The 21,162-nt window shown below is 44.7% G+C and overlaps 1 protein-coding gene across 1 annotated transcript in view; it reads left to right on the top strand.

Moving 5' to 3' along the window:
- The window catches only part of UBN2 (ubinuclein 2), a 68,265-nt gene that overhangs the window by 13,406 nt on the left and 33,697 nt on the right, over nucleotides 1-21,162 (top strand). Inside the window, exons 4-11 of the mRNA XM_066633372.1 lie at nucleotides 2,734-2,871; nucleotides 3,700-3,812; nucleotides 4,603-5,098; nucleotides 7,136-7,206; nucleotides 9,170-9,299; nucleotides 11,373-11,491; nucleotides 13,074-13,187; nucleotides 16,242-16,385. Of these exons, the coding sequence (XP_066489469.1) occupies nucleotides 2,734-2,871; nucleotides 3,700-3,812; nucleotides 4,603-5,098; nucleotides 7,136-7,206; nucleotides 9,170-9,299; nucleotides 11,373-11,491; nucleotides 13,074-13,187; nucleotides 16,242-16,385 (1,325 nt within the window). The remainder of the gene's footprint in view (nucleotides 1-2,733; nucleotides 2,872-3,699; nucleotides 3,813-4,602; nucleotides 5,099-7,135; nucleotides 7,207-9,169; nucleotides 9,300-11,372; nucleotides 11,492-13,073; nucleotides 13,188-16,241; nucleotides 16,386-21,162) is intronic.

Genomic DNA, 21,162 nt, shown 5'->3' with positions numbered 1-21,162 from the left:
GAAAGTAACCAGTACAATTTCGTAAGTGTGTTCTCCCCTTGATGGGTAGCCAAAATAGGCTCCAAAAATCTTACCCTAGGATTTTGATAAAGCTGACAATGAAGCAGGTAATGTACAATATCTTCAATCTGTCCTGCTCCGCAAATACAAAGCCTCAGATGCCTGGGAATGGACATATACCGTATTTTTCGCTCCATAAGACGCACCTGACCATAAGACGCACCTAGTTTTTAGAGGAGAAAAACAAGGAAAAAAATATTCTGAACCAAATAGTGTAATAAAATATTTAATAAACTATAACAGAATAACATTTGAACCATGTAAAGTGAACAGCAGTCAACAGTGGCATTAAGAACCATTATCACTGTCATTAACAAATGGAGAGACTTAAAGGTTTGAGCACTCTAGTTTTCTGGAAACACCAAGAACTCATCGCTAGAGTCAGAATTTATGAAGCTCACAAAAGCAGGTGCACACAAATAGGGGATCACATTATCTTTCTGCTACAATGATCACCAGTGCAGCAAGCAAAAGTGAGTCCAGTTCCAGTCCACAGATGCCAAGTAAATCAGTCCCATCAATCAGAGTTACCAAATCAGAGTCCAGAGCCAATAAGCCAAATTGCAGTCCAAGGTCAGGTTCCATGTAGGTCAGTTAAATCCATCAGGGTATCCAAGTCCAGTCACAATCCACAGTCAGATTCCAAATTCAATAAACCCAGTCTCCTCCCCTACCTCCAACCTGTACTCCTTCAAAACCCACAAACCCTTTCTGCCTCTGGTACTCCTTATATCCCTGAGGGCCCTATTGCCTTCCAGTGGCTGCAGCTGTGCAGCATACTCTGCTGGATGACCAGGCCTTACCCTTAAAGGGGCCACTGCTGACACCACATCTACCTCCTCACCAGATCTTCCTGGATTCCAATACAAGGGGGGGGGAGCAGATCTCTATACAGACCAGTGCAAAAACAGGGGAAAGGTGTGGGGGAGGGAAGATCTCTGTATAGGCATCACAGCAAGACCATTGCAAAACCCCTTGCACACAGAACCAACAGATGGAAGTGGGCGGGGGGTGCAGATCTCCATACATAGCAGTGCAAAAGCAGGGGAAAAGTGTGGGGCAGGTAAGATCTCTGTATAGGCATCACAGCAAGACCAGTGCAAAACCCCTTGCACACAGAACCAACAGATGGAAGTGGGGGGGGGCAGATCTCCATACATACCAGTGCAAAAGCAGGGGAAAGGTGTGGGGGAGATAAGATCTCTGTATAGGTATCACAGCAAGACCATTGCAAAACCCCTTGCACACAGAACCAACAGATGGAAGTGGGGGGGGGGGGCGCAGATCTCCATACATACCAGTGCAAAAGCAGGGGAAAAGTGTGGGGCAGGTAAGATCTCTGTATAGGCATCACAGCAAGACCATTGCAAAACCCCTTGCACACAGAACCAACAGATGGAAGTGGGGGGGGGCGCAGATCTCCATACATACCAGTGCAAAAGCAGGGGAAAGGTAAGTCAGCCCCAGTAGAGCCAATGGGGTTCACTCCCAGGGATGAGTGGACGGGAGAAAAGCCTGCCAGCGGCTCCTCTCCCAGGGAGGAGCCCGTCTTAGTCCCTGGACTCCCTGGACTCACTCCCTAGGCTCGCTCCCTGGGCTCACAAGCCTGCCAGGGGCTCACTCCTAGGGATGCGTGGACAGGAGAGAAGCCCGCGATTGACTCATTTCGCCTGGAGATGGACTGGTAGCTCGAGGATCGACATAATGAGCACCCCTGCTCTAGGGGCTTGCTCAGCAAGACTGCCATCCCACCCACGCTTTCCTGGGAGTGAGCCCCAGTGACTCTAAGACTTACTTCTGAGTAGACACGTGGGCTTTCTCAGCGAGCCTGCCACCCCCCCCTTTCCTGGGAGTGAGTCCCAGTGACTCTGAGACTTACTTCTGAGTAGACACATGGGCTTTCGCAGCGAGCCTGCCATCCCACCCACCCACCCCCGCTTTCCTGGGAGTGAGCCCCAGTGACTCTGAGACTTACTTCTGAGTAGACACGCGGCCTTGCTCAGCAAGACTGCCATCCCACCCACACTTTCCTGGGAAGCCGAGCAGAGCGGGCAGGGGACGGGGCCAGGGGCGGAGTTAGTTTCCCCCCCCCCACTTTTTGGGGGGAAAAGTGCGTCTTATAGAGCGAAAAATATGGTATCTGCCATCTAGAACTGCAGTTGGCATAGTTTGAAAACGCAGTTCAGTGAACGCCTTTCTCAAGGAGGCAAAGGTAAGTGAATATAAATATTGCACTATTGAGTGACTTGGTTTCAGGAAACAATACAGCTGGGAAAAATTTGAAGATCTTACTATATCTAAGTCCTGATCATTATCCAGTTTAAACATCCATTCCCTTAGCATTTGTTTTATTTCAGAAAAGACAAAAATGTCAGTAGAAAGAGCTTTAGATTTTAGAAGCATTTGCACCAGAGTGGCCCAGCCTCCTCTTCTCCACTGCTTGGCCAAACAGAGTTTAGGAAGACGATTTTCCGGCATGTCCAGGACTCTCTTGTAATAAGAAATTATAGCTACGGCAGCCCTGGCCTTAATAGATACCATACCTGTCTCCATTCTAAGAAAAGCTGCCGGAGTAGATAGTGGAACAGCTAAAATGTGCCTCAAAAATTTATTTTGGGCAACTTCGGGAATAAGCAACTATTGTTTAACTTGTGTCTTCTGTTTCCTTTCCAGTATGATGAACTGGTTCCTGCATCCTTGACTACTAAATATGGAGGTTTTTACATAAATACTGGAACTCTGCAGTTCCGCCAAGCATCTGACACTGAAGAGGAAGATTTTATAGAAGGCAAAAAGCATAGACCATCTAAAGTAAGTACTCCTAGTTTTTCCAAGACTCATATACAGCACCTACAACAATCACCCAATGCCATCCTTTTCGCTAAAGTAAACTTACTGTTCAGTACACAAATACTGCAGTATGCATGTTCTTTTAATTTGGTGGTTTCTTCATGCCCCTGCTGTTGGCAATTGGATGGTCAAGAAGGTCTTATTGCGTGTATGAAACTGACTCTGTATGAGCTCGCTCTGTTCAGCTAGCTCCATACTATCTGATTAGCAAGGGTCTTTCCCTGCTGATTCCTGAGGTACAGAAAGATTCTTGTTCAGTGGATTCAATCCCCACCTAAAGTATTGGGAAGAGATAGAGAGAGACCTTTGCCTGAGACCCTGCTGCCAGTGAAAAGTAGCTAATGCTGGACTGGATGAGCTAATCATTTGATGGTATAAAGCAGCCTCATATGTAGTGTTAACTGAAGATGCCAGGGATTGAACCTGCAACTTTTTGTATGCAAAGGTGTAGCCCCTCCCCAGTTGATCAACCATGATTGTAAAAAGAGGGCATGTGATCTCTGAGGCATGCAATTAAACAATTAGAGGCTGTATAAGTCAAAAACAGCACTTTGAATTGTGCCAGAAAAGACAGTAGGGAGCTGGTGCAGATGCTGCAGCACTGTTGTAATACAGTCTCTGCAACCTTTCCAAATGTAATTAAATCTGACTACAGATTGTTTATAAAATGATTGTATAAAATGAAGGTGTTTCTCTTGTCACTGATTCTATAATGGAATGCTATTTCATTCACTTGAGATAACTGCTCTGTTTGTTACTTTCTCCCCTCCCCACCCCTTTCACCTTTAGGTAACTAAACTGAAGGATGGTGAGGAACATGGAATGAAGAAGCGCAGACGGAAAGAAGAAGAGACAGAGAAAGAGAAAAAGCCTCGGAAGATGAAAGTTTCCAAGCAACTTGGGTAGGCTTTATTTATGTGTTTCTAGAACAGAGTGATCGATGTTGGTGAATGAGCTGAAAACAAATGTTGAATGACAGCCCAATCCTGTGCTCAGCAGCACGGCTCCGTGCTGCTGAGCACTGTTTCAAACATGCCATAAGGCACGTTTGCGAGCCTCACCGCCGGGCTCCCACCCACGCTAGCTCAGCGCTGGCCGGTGCTGGGTTAGCACGAGGCGGTCGCCCAGTTTCCGTGGCTCGGCGGTATCCTGGACTGCTGAGCCACGGCACAGTAGGCTGGGGGGGAGGAGGTGTTCCGGGGAGGGGGGAGGCTGGCGGAGGGGGGGGCAGGAGGCATGCCAGGGGGAGGGAGGGAGGCGGGTCCACGGAGCTCCGCTCTGCAGGATCCAAAGCGTTCATGTGGGGTTCGGTGCCCTACCCAAATGCTTTTACCTTAATGCTAAGCTTTTGGTTGGCGGTAAAGTGAGTAACCCCATTGCGGGGCTGCTTACCTTACTCGGGGGAAGGGGTTGAATGTCCCCTTCTCCCGAGGCGCCTCCTGCTGTAGCCCGGGAGGTGCAGGATCTGGCGGCAGCCCTTCTTGGTGCCCCCTAGCCTGGGCACCCTGGGCAGCTCAGGACTGGGCTGTTAGCTGATAAAAATTTCCCCTTCCCCCGTGGAGATCTCTAGTGGTTGCTGAGGTACTGCAGGATGCAGTGGTAGTTGCTTTGGCACTGCTGTACCCAGCGGCATGCCTTTAGGATTGGGTTGATAATTATTCCTAAATATGTACATGATTTTTTTTTTTGCAGTGTAATGGCCTTAAATTCACACAAATCTGAAAAGAAAAGAAAGAAGCTGTACAAAGACTCTTTTTCTCTGGCTGCTATGATCCGGAAATTCCAGAAGGAGAAGGACGCTTTTAAGAAGAAAGAATCTAACCTGAATCCCACAGTAGCAGTTGGCTCTGTACCTAATAAGCTTCCAGCTGCTCCTGTCACTGCTATAAATGATGTGTCTGACTTGAACCTCAGTGCCACAGATCCAGTCCTGTCCCTTTTTAGCAGCACAAGTGAGCGTGAACTCCTTCAGGAAACTGAAAGTGCCCTGGAGATGCTGTCAGACTTTGACTTTGATAGGTTGCTTGATGGCACTTCCAATGGCAGTCCGGTGTCTGAGCCATCAGGGGAGAATGGTAGTGCCACGCAGCCCTCCCATGCTTCTGAAGTCTTGGCACTGAAGCAGGTGCCTGCCCTCCCAGAAGGCCTGCCACCACATCTAGAAAAGCGCATAGAAGATCTTAGAGTTGTAAGTAATACACTTCTGGTGCTGCTTTTTGACAAAGAGTGGTTACTATGCAAATTATATATCATGAAGAAGGACAATGTGTTTAGAATTGAGAGTTACATTGGAAACATTGCAGCTGAAGGCAGTACCAGACTTGTTCACTTCTAAAGTTATGTAAAATGAACACAAGTTGTATCAAACTTATAAATGTTGCACTTCCCCATTAAGGCTGCAATCCTGTACACGCTTTCCTGGGAGTAAACCTCACTGAACACAATGGGACCTACTTCTGACTAAACATGCATGGGATTATGTTGGAATGTTATTTGTGTTTTAGTCTACTATCTGTAGTCTGTCATATGAATCTGCTTACACTAATCAAAGAATGCATGTAATTAGAAATATATGTACTACTAAAGAAAATTTAAAATTCAATATATGTAACTCATCTGTCTTTACTAGTGAAACATTAGTCCTTGTGAAACATTAGTCCTTTGCAGATACCTTCTTCTGAACATCTGTAACTAGAGCCTGGTGAAGTCATACTTTCAATTCAACAACAATCTCATCCAATGGAAGAGTTTAAACTAAAGTCTGATCTGCACATGCAGAATATATTGCTTGAAATATCATCATTTGGTGATTTGCTGTTGAATGTGTGAACTATTTAAAAATATGATGTGTTTGATAAGAAATGTATGTGCTGTTTAATTTCACACTTGCAACTTGAAGTTGCCTTTGCCTGATGTGCATATGTGTTGACAATATACCCTGCAGGACATCTCTTGCACTCTCTCTGCATGGCTTTTTGGAAGTATCTTGGCATGCTAGAGAATGCGACAGCTCTTTTACCAAATCATAGCACAATCCTAAACACTGACTCAGCAATTATTGCTATTCTGGCCAAGGGTGTCACAAACACACCATAAAGTGTGTTTGCTGCACCTGAAGAGCAAGCAGTTGAAGTGCGAGGTGGTGGGAGCATGGAATGGAGGAGGGCAGGGGGTGTGGTGGAATGGGGGCAGATCAAACCTGGGGCAGGATCAGCAGGCCTCCACTGTATCTTGTTGTCCCTCTAGGACAGCCATTTTCAACCACTGTGCCGTGGCACACTGGTGTGCCGTAAACGGTCCCTAGGTGTGCCACGGGAATTTAGGAGAGGGTCATTTATTAGTAGGGCCAGTTGGGCCATGAGCCCCCCATTGACAGCACAGTGTGCCTTGTCAATTGTCAAAAAACCGATGGTGTGCCTTGACCATTTTAATACCTTGCCAGTGTGCCATGAAATGAAAAAGGTTGAAAATCACTGCTCTAGGACCTGAAAGAGCTACATGGGGCAGCTCAGATTTGTGCCAGCAAATTGGCTGGCAGAGGTCTGAGTAGCCCCATTAGGCAGGCTGGAGCATTAATTGAGGTAAGGGAACAAATATCTCCTTGCCTCAAGGAGACCTCCAGCCTACTCCCAATGAGTGCTGGATACAGTGGAGGCTGTGCAGTCCCACTGCACCAGCACTAATTAGGATTGAGCTGTCGGCTACCTGACACAGTTCCCAATTGTAGAGGATATGAGATTTGAAAATGTACTTTGCTTTTTTATTCCCCTTCAAAACAATTTAGGGCAAGTTTTCATTTTTACATATTGTAGAGACCTAGAAAGGTTTTGCTAAAACAAAAGTGCAGTCTACAGGGCTTCAAAGAACGTATATTTCGTACTAGAATGGGTTTGATAAGAAACAAATGACACAAACAGTGTAAAAGTGCGCATACTTGACTTGAATTTTATTTACCAACATATAGTAAATCAGATGTGGAGAACACTTCTGAGTGAGGAGGAAGTAAATAGCTATAGGGAATTCTGATTTAAGCAGCTGGCACACGCATAACAATATATAATCTTTTTAAACAGTGTTGTGGTTAAGTCTTATGATTACAAATCTGTAGAAACTTATGATTACAAGTCTGTACACACTGGAGGAAGTGCATGTTGTAAATAGTATATATGTTAAATGTCTCTGGGATGATTTACTAAAGGTATCTGGGTTTTATTACTCTTTCTAGGCTGCCAAGCTCTTTGATAAAGAGGGTAGAAAGAAATTCTTCACACAAGACATGAACAATATCTTGCTGGAGTAAGTGCTCATCCTTTTCTCAATGAAAGCATTCAGCTTAGTGAAGGGTATATATAGCCAGTGAAAACTTGATGACTTTTTAAGCAGTTTTTAACCCATGAAACTTACACATTCTTTGCAGCTGCTATAATAGTTCACTTGCTTATCTTTTCAAATTGAAAAGAACTTGCATATTCCTGATGTGCAACTCTGACAACTCATGTGGTCATACTGTAACTGATATTTTTATAGTGATTGTCGGGCCCCTGGAGCAGGTGTGGGTGTCCCTCTCCATGGGGGGGGGGGGTGCTGGTGGTGGTGGTTGTGGTTAGGGGTTATAGGCGGGGTTCTCTGAGCCATGAGGGAAGCTTCAAACTTCTCAGGGGCAGGGGGTTACAGCACCCAAGTCGTCCTACCTGGCCTTGCTGCTAGCCACCGGGTCACAGGCAGGCGGCTGTTCCCTTCCCAGCCTCCCACCTCGCCATGCAGGCCCCGTGTCGTCATGGGCCTCTGGACACGGACCCCACCCAGCTCCTCCCCTTCCCCTTGGGAGAGGACAAAAGGGATCCCTCTGCCGGCCCTTGCAGCCTTCCCTGGTGTCTAGCGCCACCCTCTGGACTGCCCCCGCCGCTCCCTGCTCTCCTCCTGCCTGCCGCATCACCCAGTGCTCTAAGAACTTAAGAAGAGCCCCGCTGGATCAGGCCAAAGGCCCATCTGGTCCAACTTCCTGTATCTTCCACTAAATGCCCCAGGGAGCACACAAGACAACAGACACAACCTGTGGCCTAATGCCCTCTTCTGCATCTGGCAATCGGAGGCAGCCTGCTTCTAAAACCAAGAGCTTGCACATACCTATTATGGCTTGTAACCCGTAATGAACTTTGAACTCCAGAAATTTGTCCAATCCCCTCTTAAAGGCATCAGGCAAGATGCCATAACTACTTCTTGTGGCAAAGAGTTTCACAAACTGATTACACGCTGACTAAAGAAATATTTCTTCTGTCTGTCCTAACTCCCCAACACTCAACTTTCGTGGATGTCCGCTGGTTCTGGTATTATGCGAGAGGCACCAACTGCTGACACTCATGCCAGGGGCTTTCCATCATCCCCCAGGCACTCAGGGCCAGGCAGCCTGAGCCACTGCACCTTGCTCAGACCCAGCCGACTGAGGACAGGCAGCCTCATGCCAGCTGGAGCGTGGGTGGTTACCTCACCTCAACTGGAGTCCCGGATTGGGGGGGCAGGCCTTGGCCGGGTGCCATTGCCTCATGGCTTCTTGGCCCCAGCTGGACCAGTAGGAGGCTGGACAAGGGAATTATCCCCCTTCCTGTGGGTACTCACCTGCCTCCCAACCCCTGGTGTCCGAATCTGCCATTCCCAGGATCCTGCCCACCGATAAGTCGGGGCTCTAGGGGGATCAGTGATCTTTGTAAAATTTTCATATTCTAGTTTGTAGTATTTGGGGACATTTATATAGTTTCACAAAGGAAAAAGGGGTCTCTGCCCCAGAGAGCATAATAACTTAAAATTTGACCATGGACAAGATACCAAAGTAATGAAACTTGAAGTGTCAATGTGTGACTGATGTATAGTACCTAGACAGTCTAGTCACCTTAACAAGTGTTGGAAAAGGGGTGAATTCAATCATAGTTGGGGTAAATACGTGAACAGTGGGAAGTTGTTCATATCTTCAGAAGGGTCAGTGAGGTTCCCCTTTTATCAGATTAATTCCCACACTTCTGCCTCTTCCAGGGATTCTGACTGTTCTGTCAGAGGATGAAAGAAAATGATTATAGTCAAATTAAATCATGTAGAAAAATGTTCTAGAATTTTAGTTCCTTACTACAGAACTAAAATGTGAAATACCCTTATGGAATGTCCAGTAAACAGAAGCCTTGCATGGCCACTTACTTATTTAAAATGTTTCCACCTTTCCTATGCTCAAGGCTTCTCATGAATTGTGAATTTGTTTTCTATTTGTCAGTATTGAACTGCAGTTACAGGAACTGAGTCCTAGCATTCGCACTGGTGTGTACTCCCATCTTGAGGCTTTTGTGCCATGCAACAAGGACACACTGATAAAGCGTCTGAAGAAACTTCACCTCAATATACAGGTAAAAGTGCCTTTAGCAGTGGCATGCGTTCTTCAGAGTCATCTGTAGAATTTAGATCAGAGTAGGTTCCCTGGAGAATGAAACCTTTTGAGTCCTTTGATAATGGTCAGATTCAGGCATAATTAATAACTATGGTTTCCCCACCATAAGTGGTGGGGAGATGCCTGGGAGAAGTGATCCAAACCAGAATATTAAACCAAAGCCATTGACATAAACTCTAAATTTCAGAGTTGTTTAACTGATGACGACACAATAACAGGAAAGGGGCCAACCTAAACTCTCTCAGTAGGCAGTTGCATGTAATAGGCACTGCCACAGAAAATACTTTCTCTCTTGTTTCTGTCAACTATGCTTCTGACAGTAGTGGGATATGCCAGTGTCTTGCTTTTGTTTTTGTTTTTTTCACCGGCAAGGAGGGGGGCCTTCAGGAATTTAAGACATGATATTTAGGGCTTCAAGAGTAATAGCCTGTATATTGCATTGCACTCAGACTGGCAGGCATTGCAGTTGGTATAATAAAACCATTGCATGATGGTAACACCTGGCATTAGTTGGTGCCAATGGCTAAATCATCAAGCAGACGTTCTTTTGCACCGCCTTCTGGGGGAACCCTCCAGAAAATCGTTGAGCTGCTGCAGAACAGTGCCCCTAGTGGAGGGGGGGGAAGCACAAGAGAAATATGGATTACAGATGTCACAACTTTATTAGTTCATTGCAGCTTACAGAGAATAATAACACAACAGGCATCCTAGAGGGTAGCAATCCCCTCAAAGTCCCAGTTCAGTTACAGTGTATACAAACTAGCAGTACAAATGTAAAAGCAACTATTCTAACCAGTTAATAGCAATCACTATAAAAAGCACAGGCTCGGGGCCTTACAGGTTACAACTTAAGCCGGGCCGCCCAATGCCTTATAAGGCATTAAAACATCATTTCTGGTTTCATGGAGAAACTGGAAGTGACTTTTTTTAGCTCTAGGGCTCGGTCTGAGCCTGGTAGAGGCCACGGATGGACATCCATGGCTTCTGCTGGGCTCAGAGGATCCTCCGGAGGTTTGTGGAGCTGAGCTCCCCTGTGCTCTAGAACAGGGGTGTCCAAACCTTTTGGCGGGGGGGGCACATCATCTCTCTGTGTTGGGGGCCAGGAAAAAAAAGAACTAATTTATATTTCAAAATTGAATAAATTTACATAAATGAATATATTAAAGATGGAACTTTTATGAATGAATGAAGGTCTTGCAATAGCTCAAGGCCTATAAAAGACCTTGCACAAAGCAAGGCCAGCCTTTCCTTTGCTCCTTCTGCAGCATCACAAGATGTGAAACAGCAAGCAGAGGAGGGAGCCCTTGTCCCACAGCTCACGCAAGAGGTCGAATAGTTGGCCGTCACATTGAGAACAGTTGCATCAGGCCAGCATGGGCTGCAGCAAATCTCCAGAGCGCCAGAGTCTCACTGGAGACTGGGGACTCCCCACGGGCCAGATTGGGAGTCCCCGAGGGCCGCAAGTGGCCCCAGGGCTGGGGTTTGGGCACCCTTGCTCTGGATGGTGAGGGATCAGGCATTTGCCTGTATCCATGGTTTCAGTTAACCATGAGGAGTTCTGGAACAGAACACCTGCAGATACAGTAACATGCCTGTAGATGCATTCCCTGGACCACCTGTTAGCCATCCGTAGAGTTGATGGCTTGAAAGCCATCTTTCAGCCCTGTGACTCTAAACTTAATGTAGCTATGAGAAGTGTGACGTGTATTTAACCTTTCAGTAACATGCTCTTACTGCTGATAAACAGTGTGTGGATATGCAGGTTCACTAAAAATTAAATTCCAGTGGGCCCAATGTGGCTTATCCAAGTGTTTATTTGAATTGTATACTCAGCAAGCTAATTTTTATTCTGGATGAAAGCAGAGATACAAGTTGCTATTTTGATAGCAGCAAAAGCTATCTTAGAAGTAGTTGAAAGGGATAAGGCTATTCAGGGAGAAGTAGTGCTTACCAGTCAGTGTCTGAGAAGCAGTATATAAATCATTTGGCTAGAATGGTTTCATTTCTGTCTTAATGGTTTGTGTCTTCTCAGGATGATCGCTTGAAGGAACCATTGCAAAAATTAAAGTTGGCTGTCAGCAATGTCATGCCTGAACAATTATTCAAGTATCAGGAGGACTGCCAGGCACACAGCCAGGCCAAGAATGCAAAGTATGTACTTAACCCAAGAAGGGTGTGTTTGGTTATCATGGAAGAGAGCAGGAATATGAAAGTGCAGACACTTGAGTCCACTGACTGCCTTTGGTAGTTGTTTTGTGGTCACTCTTTTGCAACTGACTCTACTAACTGAACAAAATTATGGATGTTAGAAATAATAGAAAATACAGTTGAAGGACTTTAAGGGGGAAGGAGGCTACAAAATCATTGTTTTGTAGCCCTTTTTTTACTCATCATGGCTTCTCTGTACAGTTTTGCACAACACAGACTGGGAATGGCCAACCACCACCTTTATATATCACTTACTGTTACTTTTGTTCAGTTCTGTAAGGCTTTTTAAAGAGGATGAAAAGTATTGTAGGCAGGGGCTCCCAAACTCCTTATCTTGGCAACCAACGGCATTGTCCACAGTGAATTGGGTGCCTGCTGTGGCTAGGATTCTGCAGGGTACAAAAGCAGATTATCCAGAAGTTGCTTCTAGGAGTGCAATTTTGGCTGCATCATGCCTTATTTCCCAAACTGTCATTGCCTGCCTCATGCTGCATTTCTCAAACTGTGTGTGACAAGTTCCAGGTTGTCTGCCATTTTACCCTGCAGCATTTTGGCCTCAGTGGGCCTGAAATCCACCAGTTTGGGAATCACTGCTGTAGGATAGAAAGGGATAGAAGTTAGGAAAAAGGATAGAAGCTATTTTTGTGCTGTTTGGAATGGGCTACAGTCCTTAGGTAGGAAGGTTAAACTTGCATAACATTTTAGGGAAAGATGTGGAATACACCTTATGATCTCTGGATAGCCATATTTATGTGGTATGTGTGTGCTGAGAGCAAATTCTGGGGCAGTTTTTTAGAGCTCCTTTCAGGGAGCTGTCACACATAATCCCTCCCTTCAAAAGGACATTTTATGTATCTGCCCATGACTTTAACAGAATTAAAGTCTACTACTTTAGAGTCTTCTACTCCCTTTTCTGTGAAAAAGCACTGATAGACAACTTCCACAAATATTGTTAAGATAGCAAAGCAACCAGTTGTCAAGGGTCACTCACCTAGAAGTATGGCCACCTTCTCTTTTTCTCAAGAGGCTTTTCTGTTGCTGACTTGCATAAAGCTGCGCTGTGGTTGGTGCCTTCCACTTTTGTAAAACGTTATGCTCTTGCTCTGTATATACATATGTGGATGGATAGTTTTTGGTGGTGCAGTGCTGCCTATTTTGTTTTCTTGAGGACATCAGCACCTAGCTCAAGGTATATCAGTTAACCAGCAGTATTGAGACATGAAGAAAAGCAGGCTATTTACCTGTAACAATGAAGCCCAGCCTTCTTGCCCACTGAAGGTGTCTCTTGCATCTTTCTTTTGGTGTTCTTCATGGCAGTTGCAAAGGAACTAAGGGCAAGGATACTTACCCTGTTGCCCAGGGTATAGATGCTCTAAATCTCCTTTTAAGGTGAGGGTGTGTAAACACTAGCAACCTGACTGGAGTTCTAGAATGACTTTTTCTCATCTGGCATCTGATTAATGGAAAGTAACAATGGGAAGTCTGTGCTTTTTCTTTTGTCAATAAGGTAACTTCTCTATTTTAGACTGCAAGCAGAAGATGAGCGAGACAAAAATGGCTCAGAGGATGATGATGATGAAAAGCCAGGAAAGAGGGTTGCAGGACCAAGAAAGAAATTTCACTGGGATGATACAGTGAGGTACAGTGAGATATTATTCATCATGTTGAAAGAGGATTTTTAAGTGGGTTGTTGTCAGCACATTCTAGCACAACCTTCTTCAGACCCTGACTGTCAAGAAATGTTTCTTAATCTTTTTTCCAAAGTGTGCAAAATAATTTGGTGGTAGTCACACCATTTATACCTATGTATACCTAATTAAAGCAGTGCAACTCTTGAATAGAAAACTGCATGAAGGCGTAATATTGAAAGTTGTATTGATGTTCGCTAATAATATGCAAGTGTTAACTCTACCTTGTCGAATAACGAGGTGGATGTCTTCTTAATAGGTTTTTTCAAAATACTTTCCAGATGCTATGCAGTTTCCCCTTATAATGCCCACCCTCCCCATTGAGTGGTGCTGTCCTTGTTATGGCAGCATTGTGAATTCTAAAATGGTTTCTTTCCTCGAGGTCATGTAGCAGCCCTTTGGATCTTTGTGCTGCATCTTTTATGCTTCTTGGGGAAAAACGGGATCAGGGGAGTTCTCATACTGTGGCTATGAACCACATTCAATCAACCTGCACGTTTTGATCAATTCACTGAGCCCAGTGGCATTGTACTTGCATGGAGGGGGATTCCTCTTCTCCTCCCCCCACCTACCAGCACATACCACCTTCTTCCTGCTGGATAAGTGATTTCTGGATTGTGTTCCACTTGCAGAGAGATGTAAGCAATCCTGCAGCTGCAAATACAGGTGTGTGCCACTTAAAGACAGGGATACAGTCTCCAATTCCCATTGTTATGCGATTAGGTCATTAAGTGAACATTCAGTTCAGGCTGTCGCCTTTGTTATGTAAACAGGCACTCCCTGCCAGACACTAGCTGGCTGCCCAGGCCACTGGAGATGCATTGCCTATTCTTTGCATTAAGAGCCTCTCTGTTGTGTAAACAGACACTCTGCTGCAGGCTATGGGAGATGCAATTGCCTTATTAATAGCATCTTTATTGTGCTTTGACCAGCATCATATGCAATTTGTCTTTGAGCGAAGGTTTGTTAAGCGGAGCATACCTGTACTTTACAAACATTTTTTTCCTACTGTGACCATTGTTAGAATTATGTATGCACTTTCTGATTGACCTGCTCTGGCTAACAATTAGAGCAGCTATTTACGACCAGTGTGCCATGGCGCCTTGGTGTGCTGCAAATGGTCCACAGGTGAGCTGTTGGAGTTTGGGGGAGGGTAATTTGTTAGTGGGGCCATTGGGGATGCAAGTCCCTTGCTGTCAGTGTGGTGTGCCTTGTCAGTTGTCCAAAAACTGATAGTGTTCCTTGACCATTTTAGCGCCTTGTCAGTGTGTCATGAGATGAAAAAGGTTGAAAATCACTGGATTAGAGCATAACTGCATGATCTGGTGCTGATAGCTGAAAGTTTAGCGACCCCTGGCTTGGTTGTTGACAAGTTACAGCTCTCCCTAACAGTTTAACTTGAGTTGGTTTCTGTCCCTGTGATATCTTGCTGCTTACCAAAATACAGGCATAACTAATGTAAAGCAAGCTGCAGTGCACTATCGTTTGTTCTGGCTTTCCTACTATGGTGAAGCAATAAATCTGAAATCATTCAATATAGAGAAGAATCTCTGATCCTTTGGCTCTTGACGACTGCTGTGATTAGGTAATTGTCTCCATTTGATCATTCAGCAGCACTGAATTTACAAAGTTAATAGTAATCTGCTCTCCCCCTGCCCCTTTCTACTTTCATACAATTTCATGTCTTAGTGCCATATTCAGTGTCTCCATTTCCTAACCATTGCATCTTATCAGTTTCCACAGCAAGGTCCTTTTAAGGTGAGGGTTTGTAAACACCAGCAAGCTGTCTGGAGTTCTAGAATCATTCTGGACTTTGTTCTTCAAGCACACAGAAATACAGACAAGGAAATCATAATGTATTCTTAGACCACGTGGAATTTATATCTACCTTTGATAGGTTTTTTGGGATAACCTGGAAATGCACCTTCTGAATTTTAGAAACATGATTCCAGCCTTGCAAAACTGAAATGTCAGAGTTTATATAATGTGGAGTAGAACAGTTTAAGTTAAGCTGTACTTGCGTTAAGCCTCTTTAAGGAAGACAGAATATAAGACTTGGTGCTGCCCGGCCTGGGTGGACCTGGGCCCCCTGCCGGACTTGGTGCTGCCCAGCCCAGGTAGACCAGGGCTCCCTAGGGGAGCACTGACTTCAGGAGCCCAGTTCCACCGAGCACCAGGCCAGAGAACCCTGGGCTGGCTGTCCTGGGGTGCTGAAGACCCCATCTCCATATCCCCGGGAGGGCACGTCCAAGTGGGGTGTGCCATCTGGACATCTGGGGTCCGGCCCCTGGATCTGCCCAGCCTCCTGGAACTGCTTCCTGGGCACACGCATCAAATTCGACCCCATCAGGACTTCTGTGCCTATTCTTACAATGGGTAGACCAGGGCTCCCTGCGGGACACGGTGCTGCCCTGCGCAGGTGGACCTGGACTCCCTGTCGGACTTGGTGCTGCCCGGCCCGGGTAGTCCAGGGCTCCCCAGGGGAGCGCTGACTTCAGGAGCCCAGGTCCACCGAGCACCAGGCCGGGGAATCCTGGCCCAGCTCTCCAGGGGTGCCGAAGACACCGTCTCCATATACCTGGGAGGGCACGCCCGAGTGGAGTGTGTTATCCGGGGTCCGGCCCCTGGATCTGCCCAACCTCCTGGAACCGCTTCCTGGGCATGCGCGTCAAATTTGACCCCATCGGGACTTCCGTGCCTATACTTACAAAGGGTAGACCAGGGTTCCCTGAGGGACTTTGCTTCCACAGAGCCCAGGTCTACCTGGCTATACTTACAATGGGTAGACCTGTGCTTCCTCAGGGACTTTGCCTCCAGGGAACCCAGGTCTACCCATTGTAAGTATAGCCGGGTAGACCTGGGCTCTCTGGAGGCAAAGTCCCCACGGGAGCAGCAGTAATAGGGTGGGTTTCCAGGCCTAGAAGGATGTACAGAGATAGCTTAGATGCACTGATGGTGAAGTTTGTTAGACATAAGGATTAAGTTCATCTCTTCTTTCTCAACAGGACTTTGCTGTGTAATCTTGTCAAGATAAAACTGGGCTGTTATGAGCTGGAGCCAAATAAAAGCCAGTCTGCAGAAGATTATCTCAAGACCTTTATGGAGACAGAGGTGAAGCCACTATGGCCAAAAGGCTGGATGCAAGCTAGGTATGGTTCCTGCTTAGATTCAAATACTACTTATTCATTCTTCTTAGGCTGAATTAAATGGGCATGACTAATTTAGCTGTGTAAACTACAGTAACTTCAATTAGTCCCTTTATGACCCATTGTTAAGATCTAGGATACTTTGCAATTCAAAAGTAGCATATAAAACATCCAATCAAACAAGAGTAAAATCATACCATTAAACACTTAACCCTAGCCCAAAAAAAGTAGGGTCAAATGAAAAGTTCCTTAACATTTCTTGGACTTTGAGAATTCTAAGGGAACGGTGTATGTATTTCGTTTAGTATGTAGATGAAATAAGCAAACACCATTCTTGGCTGATCTGAAATAACTTAATAGGATATAAGAAAAGAAACTCTTGAGTGTACATGTGAAATTGAGGTAAATTACTATAGGCCCAACACAGCAGCCTGCAGGTCCAGGCATGGCAATGGATCTAAGAGCACCTTAAGACTAAAGCTAAGCAAACAGGAGAGGCTGACCCACATTAATTAAATAATTTTGTGCCCTGCTTTTCTAAAAAAGTATGTCCAAAATCACTTACAGTAAGGTTATGTGAATCTAGTTTCTCAAATCGTAGAATCAGCTGACTAAAACTATGTTTCCAAGCAATTTTGTTTTGGATTTGACCTTGGCTGGCTCTTGCAAACCTTTTCCAGTGAGAGTGAATTTTGGAATACTTATGATGCCATTTGCATATGCACCATATGCTAAATGTCTACACAGACATTTTCTACACTTGTTTTGTGTCCACATATACGTGCAGAAGTGGATGGAACAGTGTGGGATTCAATAGAGTTTCAGTAGCAATTGCTCATCACCACATTTTAGGACTACCCTTCCAGAAAAGGGCAAAGCCACTTGATTGTTTCAGAACACCCTCTTTTCATATTCCGTAGTCTGGGCATTGGCATATCTTGATCGGTGTACCAGAAAGATAATACAAGGAGACTGTTTCAGTGTCTAGATTTCAGTATTCTGTCTTGGCCAAAGGCAAACAAAGTTTTCCAGTTGCATCCAGGTCAACCTAAAGCTGCTGAGCAGCCGCTATCTGCGTAGACCTTGCTTTCTACAGGAGGCTAGAGCAGTGGTTCTCACACATTTAGCACTGGGACCCACTTTTTAGAATGAGAATCTGTCAACTCACCAGAAGTGATGTCATGACCAAAAGTGACATCATCAAGCAGGAAAATTTTTAACAATCCTAGGCTGCAATCCTATCCACATCTATCCAGGAATAAGTCCCATTTACTATCATTGTTAAAAGAATATGCATAGTAGCTTGTTAAAAGTACAGGTCTGTAGCATTTCCCCAAATACAGTCACATCCCAGAGTAGCATCAAGTCTAATATATTAGAAATAAAATACTGAAATGAATGGGGACCCACCTGAAATTGGCTCGCGACCCACCAGTGAGTCTCTTGCACCTCAAATCTTGACAATAAGTCAATTAAATTATAGATAATCTTGCCTCTCTGGGAAACTTTGCACTGGGCAGAAGATGACTTAAATCCCAGGTGGAGATTTAAGATGACTTAAATCTCAGGTAACCTAGGCTTACCAAGCCATTTATTATCCAGAACACCTGTGCTGGATACAGTATTGCTTTTGAACTTCTGGGTCATAGTTGAAGTTGATTATCCCAGTGCTTTCGTCTATTCTCCCATTTTACCTACTTCAAGTCCTCTAGAACAGGGGTGCCCAAACCTCGGCCCGGGGGCCACTTGTGGTCCTCAGGGGCTCCCAATCAGGCCCTTGGTGAGCCCCCAGTCTCCAATGAGCCTCTGGCCCTCCAGAGACTTGCTGGAGCCAATGCTGGCCCGATTCAACTGCTCTCAGCATGAGGACAACTGTTCGACCTCTCACCTGAGCTGTGGGACGAGGGCTCCCTCCACTACTTGCTGTTTCACATCTGTGATGCAGCAGTAGCAGAAAAGGAAAGGCTGGTCTTGCTTTGTGCAAGGCCTTGAGCTACTGCAAGACCTTCATTTATTCATATAAGTTCCATCTCTAATAAATTCATTTATGTAAATTTATTCAAATTTTAAATGTAAATTAATTCTTTTTTTCCCTGGCCCCGACACAGTGTCAGAGAGATTATGTGGCCCACCTGCCAAAATGTTTGGACACCCCTGCTCTAGAAGATAGAAAATCAGTGCTGATGAAATAGCCAGAGACACTGACTCTGTTATAGTTATAGTTTATTTGCTTATTTCTTATTTGTTATTTCTACTGTTTGTTGTCCTTACTGTCAGTTCATCAATGACTTTCAGAGTCTTTGGAAGTGGAGCAATGTTGGAATTCCAGCACTTCAGTGGAAATTGAGCACATCTGTAATATTTGCATTCAAATGCTATCTAATTATGCCAATAGGTGTAAATATCACATGCAAAATATCAGGTTCAAGGCGTGTTGAACTAGACCATGTGAAACAGCATCATGGTTGCTTTGAAGTTCAGAATCCTGAAGTGTCTTAAAAAAAATGTATACAGGCACACTCCTGTATCTATGGTTTCAATTTATCAGCAGATACGGGCCCCCCGTATCCTTTAGTTTTAAAGCCTTAACTGGGCGACAGTGTGCTTGGTTATACAAATTGCTATAAAACTTCAGGCTTATAGTGCACTGCAGGCTGCCTCCTGGCAGCCAGAACACCTGAAAAAAACTCTGAGGTCAACAGGAAGCAAAGTTACCATTTCCTGTTGACCTCAGAGTTTTTAAGTGTTCCAACTGCCAAGAGGCAGCTACAAGAGGAAATGTATAACCAAGCACATTTTTGCCCTGATAAGGCTTTAAAACACTTTAGGGGGTGTGCAGGTGGTGTCCCTGTATCTGCGGTTTCTGTATGCATAGGGGGGAGGTCAATGGAACAGATCCCCCATGAATATGGAGGCATGCCTGTATGTTGAAGAAATAGGGAGTAAATCCGGGTGTCCCAGATATCATGATTTGGGACAAAGTTCACCATCTTATTTGGGGAACTGTTGTGTAGCTGATTTATAACTTTCCAGGTTTCTGGGAATACACATTTTATGTTGGGCAACTTAAACAACATTGCTGCTGTTCTTGGTGTAGTGTGCCATCCATTTTGGACTAACACTTCTGGTTAGTTTCATGTCTGTTTAGTAGATTCAAATAATTATTGCATTACTGGACTATGAACAAAATGCCAAATTTAAAGTACAGTTCTCCCTTGCCATCCGTGGTCTTTACCATGGATACCATGACTTTGGCATCTCGGATTTGTCTGTGGATGGTGGTGTGGGGGACAGTCTCTAACACTTCTGGAAGCCACTTCTGGCTCATGCCAAGGCCTTTGACTCCCCTCCCTTTGCCCAGGCATGACTCGGAATGCATTACGGAAGCATTTAGGATACACTTCCATGATTAATTCTGAGGCATGCCAGGGCCAAAAGAGAGGGCCATGGGCCTCAGAGTTTGATGAATACAACTATCCTTGACGCTTGAGCCCACCATCTGTAATAAGGACCTGTTTCACAGGGCTTTTGAAAGGATTGCTGTGTGTGTGTATAAAGTGCTTTGAAGAGCTGAAATGCATTTATATGCCAGCTGGTAGTATAGATCCTCTTGGTGAATGTTGAAGAATGTGAAGCTACTCATAACAGAGGCTGATGTTTCTATTCTTCCTCTCAAACTAGTAAGTAAGTAGTAGTTTCACTAACTGTGTTCATAGCACTTTGGCAGTTTTGATGCAGATTGGAAAACTAGGACCTTGGTGGAAGTTTGGCACTATGATCAATTATATGGCATCATAAGAAAGGTCCTGCTGAATTAGACCAAAAGCCAGTTTAGCATTCTGTAACCCACAATGGCTCATCAGCTTCCCCTGGCAAACCTAAAAGAAAGGTATACTTTGCTTCTCTCCATTGCTCCCCTGCAACTGGTACTCAGAGACATGCTGCCACTTGACCTAGTACAAAACCACCATGACTAGTAACCACTGATACCTGTGCTTCATGAATTTATTCAATCTCCTTTTATAGCCAACCAAGCTAGTGGCTATCGCATCTTGTGGCAATGAATTCCACAGACTGTGTGCTGTATAAATAAATACCTACTTTTTTCTTATTCTGCCACCAGTCATTTTCTTTGGATAATCCCTGATTCTAGAGTTGCAAGGGAGATAATATAATATCCACACAACACTGCACAACATGTTAGTCTACCTATTTGAGAATTTATAGCACATACTTCTAGTGAGGGTTTAGGTGGTTCCTAGAAGCTGATTGACATGTCTTTTAGGAAAGTTGCTAGACTCTTAAGAATAAATGTTGGAGGAATTTGGAAGATGTAGGGGGATACAAAAGATAATAAAATATGAGCTTGATAAGCCCACCCATCCACACCCATAAATAAAAGCATTTCTTAAAAGTGATTCAGATACGTAGCAGAAAGGGGAGCTCTAGGGGTCCATTTGGAACAGTTGCCTAACTTAAAGATATAATTTGCACTAGTTTTGTAGTTTTGAAAGGAAGTTAGCAGTAACAAATACAACTGAAGTGAATATTAATTTGTAATAAGGCTTTGTGTTGTATGCATATTCTTGTACTCACTGAAACCACTTTCAACATATTGAGGCTTTTATTTCCATCAAGTGCTTTATTTTGGTCTAGCTCAAAACTATCTGTAATTAACTGATGTTTATGCAGTTTGCCTTGTGTTATTTAGTTCGCAGCTTGTCTTGTTCCAGGAAGTCTGACTGAATTCATTTTTAACCTTCACCATAAAACGGATTCA

Source organism: Tiliqua scincoides, chromosome 7 (assembly GCF_035046505.1).
Source record: "Tiliqua scincoides isolate rTilSci1 chromosome 7, rTilSci1.hap2, whole genome shotgun sequence".
Lineage (NCBI taxonomy): Eukaryota > Metazoa > Chordata > Lepidosauria > Squamata > Scincidae > Tiliqua > Tiliqua scincoides.
Note: the sequence above shows the minus strand (reverse complement) of the source record. Positions and strands in the feature narration are given on the sequence as shown.